This window comes from Pinus tabuliformis, chromosome 1_1 (assembly GCF_031772625.1).
Source record: "Pinus tabuliformis cultivar Carrire ecotype Pingquan chromosome 1_1, CPIR1, whole genome shotgun sequence".
In the NCBI taxonomy this organism is placed as follows: Eukaryota; Viridiplantae; Streptophyta; class Pinopsida; order Pinales; family Pinaceae; genus Pinus; species Pinus tabuliformis.
Genome location: NC_142297.1, coordinates 676,265,250 through 676,278,517, shown reverse-complemented (window position 1 = coordinate 676,278,517; position 13,268 = coordinate 676,265,250). Strand labels below are relative to the sequence as shown.

Sequence of the window (13,268 nt, the reverse complement as noted above, 5' to 3'; positions counted from 1 at the left end):
CCTCCTGCATGCTAATAATGAGCTTTATATAACTGCTAGCCTGTAAGAGGGCCACCGTGGATCTAGACTTTAGATTCATCTCCTTTCAAGAGACATTTATTGGCTCAATTGTAAGTCTGTTAAATCTATATAAGTCTTTAAGTCTATATAGCAACTATTAAAGACTTTGTTGAGAGGTATTAAATCCTAATAGAAAAGGTCAACCCTAGCCAAAGATCATTTAAGCCTACATAGACGTAATTAAGGCATTATTAAGCATATCAAGGTTGATTGCACCTTCCTACTAATATACAGTGACTAATAAGCATATTTACATAGAATGTTACCCTTAGACATTACATGTCTTGATTAAGATGAATAGGCTTCAATAATGGATTTGAAGGGTTCAAATCCCTTTATTCGTATAATCAAGTTTATCATTGAAAACCCTCACCTATTGATATTTAGGCACCTATCACTTCTGGGCATAGGTCTTTAAGGGAATATATTTTGGGGTTAATTTCATGAATTTTTATACTAAGGTTTCTGTTTTTATACCAAGCTTCAATGAACAAATTTATTGTATAATTTGAAAATTATATGGGTTAATAATTCTGTAGTACATTCATTGTATGGGAAACTCCACCATGCTATACTTTTTCCTAGGTTAAGTGTATGAAGTTGTTTTGTTTTACATGCCTATTTTCTCATGATTGACCAGATGTCAAAGTTGGCGATGAACTAGTTGTAGATGGTGGTATGGTAAGGTTTGAGGTGATTGAGAAACAAGGTCCAGATGTGAAGTGCCAATGTACAGATCCTGGTTTGCTATTACCACGTGCGAACCTTACATTTTGGAGGCAGGGCAGATTGGTGCGTGAGAGGAATGCTATGCTTCCCACAATTTCTTCCAAGGTTGGTTTTTATTCATTTTGAAATTTCTAGATATTTTCTTCACATGTAGTTATAAACTTATAACAGTCCCTACTGTTCATTTTCTGTAACAGGATTGGCTTGATATAGATTTTGGAATCGCAGAAGGTGTTGATTTCATTGCAATATCTTTTGTGAAATCAGCAGAAGTAATCAAACATTTGAAAAGCTATATTGCTGCTCGATCTCGTGATAGGTAAAGACTGTTTCATTACTGTTTACAATACAAAGTTGTTTTTTGGAAATTGAGCGGAGTTCTATAATGTGCTTTTATGCTGTTCCAGCTGCAATGTTAACTCGTGTAATGCCAAACCTCTATTTTTTATGGTAAATGTTGATTTATTGAGCATTTAATAAACATTTACGTGAAAATCCACAGTTTGATCATACTACTTTAATTCATGCTCTACAGTGATATTGGTGTCATTGCTAAAATTGAAAGCATTGATTCTCTCAAGAATCTAGAAGATATCATTAAATCATCTGATGGTGCCATGGTGGCAAGAGGGGATCTTGGTGCACAAATTCCACTTGAGCAAGTTCCAGCTGTCCAGCAGCATGTAGTCCAGCTATGCAGGCAACTGAACAAGCCAGTTATTGTTGCTTCTCAGCTACTTGAGTCAATGATAGAGTATCCTATACCAACAAGAGCTGAGGTAAGTTCTGACTCCTAAATCTCTGCTGCGTCCTGTTTGTTAGATATAAAATAAAAGATAAGTTAACAGCAGCTGAATCTTCTCCTAAAGCCTTCTTGGCAGCAACTATAAAATAATAAATGTATTCCTCTTGTAATGATGACATGATATTATCGAACTTGATGGTAAGTCATTTGATGACAGTTTGTATCTCTATATCTGTGTGGCATATGATAAAGATTCATTGTATTTATTAGCTATTGGCCATAGGGTCTCTTTTTTGTGAATTTCTTATCCCTGCCCTCTAAAAGGAAGGGTTTTTGTTCTGATATATCTTAAGATTCCTTAATTTCTACAAATAAACTATGTATACAGAACTATATGTGTAATGAATTAGCTGCTGTATTATTAGTTTCCAGACCCAAGGAGCCAGCATAGATATGGAGGATATGGCCTGAACTATTTCTGAACACTCCTCCGAAGCTAACTGGCCCTCGATTACCCTTGGAGGCACCATCAAAATATAATTTGATGAAATGAAGAGGGGGAGCCCATGAATGTTGATTTCGGGTAGCATCGGATGTGCCTTAGCCATGAAAATTGGTGGAGAGGCTAAAGCATATGAGATCTCCAAGACCCAAAAATTGTTTGAGGAAATTCCACCTGGTTAGAGAGATAAAATAATTAATATTTTTAATGGAGTTCCTAAGTCTAAAGTTTAAACTTAGGAAAATTAAAATATTAATGGGTATTAATATAAAACTGGGTGAGAATGTTCTAAATGACATGGATCAAACCAAATCTAATCTTAGCCATTGATTAGAGATTTAATCTCGGCCGTTGAAGACTCAACAGAAAAGTATAAGAAGAGGCTTGAGGATCAGTTGGAGATACACCAATATTGATCAGTGAGTTCGATTTTCTGGAGCGGGGTTTGCTGAAAAAATTCGAACAAGTGATCAGAGTTGCAGCGAGGGGTAGTGAGTGAATAGCAGAGAGGCAGAGATAGTGCCAGAGGGCTAGCGCAGTGATTGAGGAGGCTATGCTGAAGGCCAGAGAGACTGCGCAGAGGCTAGCAGGGCCTATGTGGGTGATGTAGAAAGCCAGAGAGCTGACATAGAGGAGCAGAGGGCTGGCGCAGAGGGTTCCAGAGCTATGCAGAGGCTAGCAGGGCTGACGCAGAGCCTTAGAGAAGCGTTGGAAAGATTTTCGTGGGGCAGACTTGCTGAATATCTGCTTCCGAAGAGAGGTATTACTGCCAGATAGGAATCTCTGTTGGGTGAGCCAATTTGGCACCTTAGTTGTACTGAAGAAAGCTGCATAATAATAAAACCCTCAAAACCATTGCACTGGTTTTCCCAAGTTGGGTTTTTCTAGAGACGATTGTCCAAAAATAATGGTGTCCCTTGTGTGTTTGTTTGTTATTTCATTTGATAATCTGTAGATGAGTTGAGATTGCATTTGTGTTTATTTTCAGTATTTATATGGTTAAATAACTTGTTAAAGAATAAACAAGTAGGTGAAATAAACCAGATAATGCAAGAAGAATTTATGACGTGTTAGAAATTTCAACAATGAATTGGGAATGCTAGAAGGGAGGAGGGGGACGGATGGGGGGAGGAATTGAAACTTGAGAGAAATGGGGGGGGGTGAGCCAAGGGCAGGGAATAAATTTATCTCTAATCACTCCACAGACTAATTTATGTCTAATTAATCCATGCTCTACTTCTGTTGAACAAGCACCTTGTGCTATTTTCGGGGGGCAGACTTGCTAAATATCTGCTTCCGAAGAGAGGTATTACTGCCAGAAAGGAATCTCTTTTGGGTGAGCTAGTTTGGCACCCTAGTTGTACTGAAGAAAGCTGCTTAATAATAAAACCCTTAGAACCGTTGCACTGGTTTTCCCAAGTTGGGTTTTTCCAGAGACGATTGTCCAAAAATAACGGTGTCCCTTGTGTGTTTGTTTGTTATTTCAATTGATAATCTGTAGATGAGTTGAGACTGCATTTGTGTTTATTTTCAGTATTTATATGGTTAAATAACTTGTTAAAGAATAAACAAGTAGGTGAAATAAACCAGATAATGCAAGAAGAATTTATGACGTTAGAAATTTCAACAATGAATTGGGAATGCTAGAAGGGAGGAGGGGGACGGATGGAGGGAGGAGTTGAAACTTGAAAGAAATGGGGGGGGGTGAGCCAAGGGCAGGGAATAAATTTATCTCTAATCACTCCACAAACTAATTTATGTCTAATTAATCCATGCTCTAGTTCTGTTGAACAAACACCTTATGCTATTTTTGTTAATGAGGATGAGGATGATGATTATTAGGATATGTAATTGTACTCGTCTTTGGCTCATGTTTTATTTCATTTTCAGAACATATAGCCACATATAAAAGATGATTTTATATGTATCTCTTCATGTATAAAGGTTGGTTTTGGAAACATGCATGTATAGCCATATGCATAAAGAATAATTTTGGATTTTGCACCATGTAATCATCTACGAGAGTTAATATAGACTGGATTTTCCTTCTACAATGTCATTTATGTGTCTCATTATTTTTTTCTTGCAATATAGAGTTATCAACTTATCTGTAAAAAATCACACACACACACGCATATGATGTTTCACCCAATCCATTTTGGGGGGTCACATTTCCAGCGGTTGCTGTTCTAGAAACTTCCAGATGTTTCCATGTTTCGTGCAACTAAGCTTTTCTCACTACTATCTTCCCCAGAGATGGGGCATAGATCTTGTATGAAGATCTTTTTGGGGTAGATGGATCCTTGCGCAACATAGAATAGTAGTTATGCATGCTGAGACTAACAAAAGCACAACTGCAACAATAGATAAACCCTATCTAAAGCTAGATATGTAACTGCAGCATGCATCTGCCCTCTATTCTCCTACATAACTGTGCCAGTGTGCCTCTGTCACACTTCAGTGTGCTTGTGCTCTCTACTATTCTACATAACTGCGCCTACACACTTTGCTGCACAGAGGAACCAAAATGAAATACTGTCATTAATGTGCTGTACGGTTCTGTCTTCACTGTTTGCTCCATATGGAAGCTGTATGGACCTACAATGAGTGTGTCCCTGCAGGAGAACACTGTCTGAGCTAAACAAGGTAAAATAATCAAACACTACAAGACTAATAAGTGTGCCCCTGGTGGAGAATACTATCTTAAGCTAAACAAGGTAAAAAAATTTGTAACACTATAAGTCTAGTGGTAAGTTTTAAATCTTCAACTCATTTAATCACTAGTCAATGCCTGTGTTTGTGGCATTGTTACATGTTATGCTACAAAATATAGGTTTGTTTTGTGTCTATCCTGTTCTTTGATTGTCCATGTGGAAATCCATTTTTCAAAGGCCAATATAGGATCTTACAGTGCATGTATAAGATAGGAAAAACAAGCTCATTGGTAAAGAAGTGGAATTACCAGTGGCTTAGAAGCCACAGCTGAGGAGTATCTATTCTGTCAAGTTCATCCAGGGCTTGCATGTGGCTCTGTCCATTTGCCTATGACAAGCCACCTAGGCTCAGCTAACCACGATATATTATTACAATATAGTAGAATGAATGTATTAGCATGCTGACCACCACTGATAGCAATTTCATTTATTATCACACCAATAACACAAACTATGATTTTTCACAGCGCATTATCATGGAACCAGTACTTATGGCATTAACACAACATCACATCTCAGGAAAACTTAGTCAACTCTATTAGCTTGGAGAACGTTCCAGGTTATGAACCTGGGTTTTCATCATAGCAAATGCTTCAGCCTTCAAGTTACCACAAGGCTACAGTTTGATGAATGAAAATTAACGTGTATTTCTTCACTGTAGGATATTTTTGTTTTTGTCTGAGGATTTTAACTGAATTTTCAATTTTCATTTTCTCATGTATTAATCATAATTTTTCATGAATAAGCTGCTTAGTATTAACACGTTCACCTTTACTGCTACAGATGATATAAATTCCAATAAAAGGGAGATATCAGTCCTTACTGAGTATATTAATCTAGGTTAGTAGCTTTTTCTGGGGAAGGAAGATATGATATTGATATATCAATCCAGTGTCCAAGTACATCTTCAAGTTCATTCTGCAGAAGGAAGGGCATGTTATTAAAAATAACAAGCACACCTCATGCATATTCATCCTAGGAGTGCCATATAAACATCAAAATTAGTGATCAGTAAAGACAGTCAAAGGTTCTGAAAATAGTGGGTCAAAGGTTCTGAAAATAGTGGAGATTCATAGGCTACTCCCCATATTGCCACGTTTGAGAGAGATTTAGAAATATCAAGTAGTTGGAATTGCAGTTCTTAGAAATTGGAACACATTTTGCAGTTCTAAGTTCTAATTTGTTACAGCAAATGACCCAGCTGCATTTTTGTTTTATTTTCCTGTTATTTCGGGAGAGGGTTTATGTTGCTGTTTGACAATGCTATCTTTTACGTCAAAATAGGTTCAAACTGATGCTCTCTGCTTTCATATCTTCCAGCTGTTTTGGATTCATTTACATACTTGGGACTGGTTTGATTGTCCTTTTTGGGTTAAGTGGGATATATTTGCATGCTGAACTTGACCAGTTTTGTGGCATCTGCCCACATCATAGGATTCTACCATCTCATTTTTCCTTCGTGATGCTTTATTCTATTCCCTTCTCTCTCATAATACCTGTGTACAGCATTTTTCTTATTTTAATACAGTAATTCTTCTTTGCTTCTTGCTTGCTCTCATTGTTGAAAACAGCAAGAATGAGATGGCAAAATGAGAGATGATGCAGAAGGATGTTGTGTATCTGTGAAGTTTAAACTTAGTCACGGCTTGATAAATACAAATAATTTTAGTATCATAGTGGAAAGTTGGACCTTATTTCTAGCTTTATTTGGTTGTTTCTCAGCTTGACCTCTGTTCATACTCACCTTTATTTTGTTTCTCTTCAAAACTTGATTTCCTGTTTACATGGTGATATCTGATACTCACCCCAAAATACTGTATCTCCCATTTCAACATGAAAGCATTTGTCCATAGAACTCTTTGTGGTATCTAGTTTGCTGATGTTGATGTTTTGATGTTTTTTGCTGAGTGGGATATATTTACATGCTGAACTTGACCAGTTTTTGTGGCATCTGTTCACATTAAAGATTGTTTTTAGGATTCTACCTTCTCATTTTCCTTCGTTTCGGTGAAGTGTGATATATTGACATGCTGAACTTGACCAGTTTTGTGGCATCTGTCCACATCATAGTGTTTTTAGGATTCTACCATCTCGTTTTTCGTTTGTTTTGCTTTATTCTATTTCTCTCTCGCAAAATATCTGCATACAACATTTTTCTTATTTCAATTCAGTAATTCTTCTGTGCTTCTTGCATGTTCTCATTGTTGATAGCAGCAAGGATGAGGTGGAAAAATGGAAAATTATGCAGAAGAATGTCGTGTATTTATAAAGTTTAGAGTCAAGGCTTAATAAGTACAAATAATTAGTATCATAGTGAAAAGTTGGACCTCAGCTTTACCTCTGATGTCAATAATCACCTTGATTTTGTTTCTCTTCAAAACTTGGTTTCCTGATTACATGGTGATAATCTGGTACTCACCCAAAATACTGTATCGCATTTCAACACGAAAGCATTTGTCCATAGAACTTTTCTCTTTGTGGTATCTAGGTTGCTGATGTGACAGAAGCAGTAAGGCAGCGTGCTGATGCTTTGATGCTCTCTGGTGAGTCAGCCATGGGTCAATTTCCAGAAAAAGCTTTAGCTGTTCTCAGAAGTGTAAGCTTGCGCATTGAATATTGGTGTCGGGAAGAAAAGAAACACGAGTCTATGTACCTTCCAGACATTGCTACATCTCTTTCGGATAGTGTTTCTGAAGCAATTTGTAATTCTGCTGCTCATATGGGTGAGTAAAATGTAGGAGTTTTATTTATATTTGTAAAGCAGAACCATTTATATGTTCCTGGTTTTGATTTTGATGGTGAATACAAGAAATGTTTGAGGGGAATGAGGGTAAATATTGAAATCAATCATGGCTCTTGGTTCAATCATTTGTTCTAATTATCATATGCTCATGTTCTTGTTTCAGCCAACAACTTGGAAGTGGATGCAATCTTTGTGTACACAAGACAAGGTTACATGGGTTCTCTTTTGTCACGATGTCGACCAGATTGCCCAATTTTTGCCTTCACCAGCTCAACAAGTGTGCGACGACGCATGAATCTTCAATGGGGTCTCATTCCATTTAGATTGGACTTATCAGATGATATGGAGAGCAACATCAATCGAACTTTTGCTTTGCTAAAAGCCAGAGGCATGATCAAATCAGGTGACTTGGTGATTGCGGTATCAGACATGTTGCAGTCTATTCAGGTCATGAAAGTGCCATGAGGTGCTTGTCATCCAGTATGGTCTTAGCCTTTAGGCAATCCTACAATTGTTCAGATCTCAATCTTGTTATGGCCTTTTTTATTTCATTGCCATTAGGTATATCTTCTTATAGTTGACTAGTTCATTAGTTTTGTCCATTTCTCAAGTGGGTAGGTGGTAAATTAACTAAACGAGAATTCTAATTCAATGTTTGATATATATGATTTTATATGTAGCTGTTGAGCTGCCAGCTCTTTAATTTGTCATTTGTCGTCCCTTAATTTAGAAAACTAGAGCTCTAGCGTTCTTTTGTAGGACACTCATTTTTGGAGAGTTGTCTTGGTTTAATCTTCTTTGTTGCACCCATTTTAGTAAAAGTTTAAAGCATCAAAGGGTACTGTATTATTATCCTCTCATTCTCCAAAATCGTTTCTTTATTATTTAAAGCTGGGACCGAAGAGCTGAGCATCTTATATCAAGAAACTTTACCGCCTATTTTCTTGCTTTTTTTCGTATGAATATGTGGAATCACATTAACATATTCCTAAACATGTTTAGAAAGTGTTTATTCCAGAAATAATAAGATTGGGATCTGCCAAATGGAATGCCTTTCTGTTTTCAGCAACAGAATGGTCAGAACAGACTGTAAAGATATTACGATCGGAAAATCATGTAACTCAATATCTAGACCTTTCAACTTTGATGCTGAAGAGGAAACATTAAAAGCCTCTATGCTGTGTGTAGCCAGTAAATCCACATGAAAGATGTGGATGATTCCGTTGAAGGCTGATTCCAATTCAACTGTATAGAAGATAGGAAGAAATGCTCCCCAACCAAGCATGTGAACGGTGACTCTGCTAACCCAAATAAAAAGTTTTTCCTTTTACCATACAATATTCTGGGAAGGTTTAGAATTCTTGCATGGAACCAAGCTACTGGTTGTTTAGTATTTTGGTACCGCAAGAGTGTTGTTGCCGAGAATGAATTTCTGTATTCAAGTTTCTGTGATCCATAATGAATTAAACAAATTCTTTCGGTAGAAATCACACAAGAGAATGAACTTGTTGAAGATCTTACGAGGGCCAAGCAAAAATTGGCCTAATTATCTGCTTCTGCGAGAGTGTTGTGCATGAGAAAGGAGCTTTAAACATTAAAAACCTCTATGTTGTGTAGCCATAAAATCCACATGAAAAATGTGAAAGATTCCATTAAAACCGATTTCAACTCAACTGCATAAAAGATTGGAAGCAATGTACCCCAACAAACATGTAGATGGTGACATTACTAACCCAAAAAGAAAGTTGTCCTAATTATTGGCGCTATTGCAAGAGTGTTGTTTATGAGCAAGGACTTTGTCCTAATTATTGGAGCTATTGCAAGGTTGTTGTTGATGTGAAAGGATATTGCAAGATTGTTGTTGATGTGAAAGGACTTTGAGAGAGCGGTTTCTACTGATTATTGTTTGGTTGTTGTTGTTGCTAAATTAGTATAAATCCATCTTAATTCTGGATCTTGCAAACACTAAAGAGGCATTAAATATTTCAAGATGCAATATCTTCTCTGCAAAAATTGAAGAATGGTTAGCACATCAAGAGATTTGATTCCTTTTCATGTTTGGTAGATCTTGAGTTAAGAGATCTATGCTGGTTTTATGTTATATATAAAATTTACATCTTTATTTAGAGAAATATTCTAATTTTTTATTAAAATCTTGATAATATATAATTACATATGCATTTGGTATTTTTCTGACATGTTTCATAATTTAACTTTTTAATGCTATATGCATAGCATTGATTATATATAGTGTATTAAGTTTTCATATGTTTATTATTAAATGTAAATATGGTTCTGAAATGTCATGGTTACAAATATGTATCATCATTATTATTTTAATTTAATTTATATAGTAAAGTAGAGCTTAATTTATAGTTACCACATACATTATATATATGTGTGTGTTTAATTAATTAATTAAATTTAAATATGAAATTTTAAAATATCATAAGTCTTTTGTAAAATAATAGGTATATTATGGATTTTTTCCGTAAAAAATTGTTTATAATTTTCTTAAAGAAAACAAAATTATAATATAACAAAACTGAAATAAGTTGATTTTTGAAAAAATTTGAGTGAAAGTAGTATTGACACCCTGCAAATTGAATTACGACCTTCTCAACTAAACTTGTTAAGGACCCCAAAAAAAATGCCCCCCGAGATTAAAACTGGTATGAAATCACCGATTCGAATTACACAGTGCTATTGCCTTTCACATGCAAGTATGGCCTCTTAGAAGTTGAGTAATTCATCTTTTAGCCATTACTTTATTTGATTAGCTTTGAAGGTTATCTTGATTGGTCTTAGACTTAGACACAGGACTTCTCAGAACTGAAAGGTGATGGATTTGCTTATCCCGATTTGATTAGCTTTGAAGGTTATTATCTTGATTGGTCTTAGACTTGGACATGGAGCTTTTCGGAATGAAAGGTGATATATTTGCTTACCCTGATTTCTAGCGATAATGGGTCATGGACTTCAACCTCAACATTTTTTAATTATTCTCAATTACAATTTTTTTTAAAAAATTTTATTTCTGGTTGCTAATAACCAAAAAAAATTCTCATAATTATAATTTTTATTCTTAAAATTAAAATTAAAAACAACAAAAACTTCTAGTAATGGTAACATCTCTACGTTTTCTAGTAATGGTAACATCTCTACGTTCAAATTGGTATCATTCTTCATACATTTCTACCGAGTTCAATGTCAATTCAAGCCCTGGTTGACCAGCATGTCGATTTTGAACTTTGTTGACAAGTCCATTAGATCCACGCACCTTTATTAAAGTCATTTATAAAGGCAAGGAACTATTCGTAATATCTAAGCCATCGAAAGAGCGGGACACCTAAGAAAAATATAACCCTGGATTTTCACCCGTTGGAAAAATAAAAGTTGCTACAAATGATAAATGCTTTCTATTATTGCTTAATTTGATATATTGTGTTACCGTGAGTGTTATCTTTTAAATTCAATTCAATTTTTTTATGCGCCATAAATTTTTGTCACGAGGTTTAATTAGTGTTATAAAGTAGTTAGTGGCTGTTTAATTTAAATTTTTTGTCACGTGGTTTAATTAAATAAAGAATAGGTAGGTTGTTTTCTCCGACCGAAATAATTGAAACAGAGTAATAGAGTAATAAAGTGTTTTCCCTGTTCAGGAATTAGCTATTCCTTCCTTTTATTCTTCTCTTTCATTCTTCCCCTGATGCGAGACTTTCGATTTCTTATTTTTAGGTTTGGTTGAATCAATATAGTAGCAGAATTTTTGACAAATAAACTTTTGGTCACGTAAATTGATATATATCTAATCTTTGTAAATATTAGCATGGGTATTAAGCAAATTGGCGACATATTTACTAAAAGTTTATTAGTATCTAATTTATAAAAAACGATGATTAGTATCTAATGAATAAATGCCTTGTATCAAAATATTAATATTGTTATCCTTGATGGGGGTGAGAAACATAGTAATAAACCCAACGCATGGAGGATGGTGCCAGACACTTGGTCGATGATGTGGGGGCCGACAAACCTAACCTCTCATTGTTAACTTTGTATAGGGGATGTTAATGCTGGGTGTGCGAACCATCCATCAACCTTGATGGGAGAGGAAGCACATGAGCGGCTTGCGTATTTGGAAAATGGCGAACATATGCTTTGGAAAATGCTGTAGCTATTGTGGTGGGTCGATGGTTGAGACTGGAGCTCGGGTTGCAGAGAGCACTCCTGTGTTTGGCATATTGAATGGGACTAGTGACGATTCCGCCATTAGTGCCTTTTCCTTGGAGTTGGGGATATTGAATTGGATGCTTTCTTTCCTTGTGGTTGACTGTTGGCTTCTTAGAGAAGGCTAAGGGTTCGACGCACTGCAACTGAGGCGACCGATGAGCTTAACAGTGGGTGGTCGGGTATTTGAGCATTTGGCTCTCATTTGGATTTTCTGGGTTGCTAGTTTTATCCCTTGAGTACCCATATAGGTCTCTTGTGGTGGGGAGGGGGCAGCTCATAAGGTGTTTGGTTAGATTTTCGTCTGCGAGGTGTTGGTGTCTGCAATTCGCTGGCTAATAAGCTCCTTGTCTGTATGGGTTCTTTGTGTCCAATAGTTACCATAGTCGGAGCTAATAGTCTCCTCATCGGTTGGGAGGCCACCCTAGAGTCATAATTCGGGTGTGGGATAGTCTCTGTGTGCTTGTTTCGTCTTTTCCTGGAGAAGGTAGTACTGTTGCGATGCGTCTGGAGCCACGCAATGCTCGCTCCCTCCCTCCAACCAAATGAATTTCTTCTAGGATGGGAGGGCGGGGCTCTTATTTGCAGGTGGTAATGGCAACAGAAACATCTCCATCGTGGTAATGGCACAGAAACATCTCCATCCTCTGGTTGGGGCGGTCGCACAGCTGGCAGAGCGGGCTAGACCACTTCTAGGGGTCGTGGGGGACGTGGTGGTTTGATGGTTGGTCACGGTGGTTCTTCGGTCGGTCATGGAGGGAGCAACCTGCGAACTCCGAAGCGGGGTGGGGGGTCGCGATGAAGGGGAACTGGTAGTCGAGGGACAACGTGACGACTTGGGCGTGGAGGCATGGCGGAACAACATTGTTGTCTGGATACTTATCGGGATTTGATTCAATCTCTGCTGGAACGTTTGGAAACTTTGGAGAGGGTGCAACAGGAAGAACATGTCGCACTCATTGCCACTTTAAACAAGATGCATTACTTCCAATGTCATGTTTGGGAACAAATCGTGGTGGTCTAGTGTGGCCAGGATTTGATATCAGAGAAGTTGTAAATGCTAGAGTCATGGATGACGCACTTTGAGGAGTACGTCAAATGTTCCTTCCGCCCTCCTCCTATGGGGACTGCTCTGGACAATCCTGCCTCAATTACTTCATATGACTAATCATGGTTACAGGTGTTTTACTTGTTTTACATGTTTTTTTGGTGCTTTTGACTTCCTAAGTTGTGGACTATGTCTCTAACTATTCTTTTGTTTCTTTGTCATATGTCGATCGCAATAGTCAACAAACCTGGTCAGAGTGAGACTACCTACATTTTGAAAATGATTACTCATTTTTTGTTGAACAAATAGAACTATGACTAATATTTTTTTATTTATTAATATTGTTAATTTTCAAATAATATATTTAAAAGCATTGATTAGTATCTAATGAAATAAATACCTTGTGTCAAAATACTAATGTTGTTAATTTTCAAATAATATATTTACTAAAATTTGATGTAGCATAAAAAATGTTAAATGTGATTTTATGTTTGTTC

General features: G+C 36.6%; 1 protein-coding gene across 3 annotated transcripts in view; it reads left to right on the top strand.

Annotated features, from left to right (window-relative positions):
- Positions 1-8,203, top strand: part of LOC149215219 (pyruvate kinase isozyme A, chloroplastic-like) — a 124,216-nt gene extending 116,013 nt beyond the window's left edge. For all 3 annotated transcript variants that reach the window (XM_089392564.1, XM_089392566.1, XM_089392565.1), the window contains exons 3-7: positions 701-894; positions 987-1,108; positions 1,325-1,568; positions 7,239-7,473; positions 7,657-8,203. In XM_089392564.1, coding sequence (XP_089248690.1) covers positions 701-894; positions 987-1,108; positions 1,325-1,568; positions 7,239-7,473; positions 7,657-7,958 — 1,097 coding nt within the window. In that variant the 3' untranslated portion in view covers positions 7,959-8,203. The remainder of the gene's footprint in view (positions 1-700; positions 895-986; positions 1,109-1,324; positions 1,569-7,238; positions 7,474-7,656) is intronic.
- Positions 8,204-13,268: the final 5,065 nt, after the last annotated feature.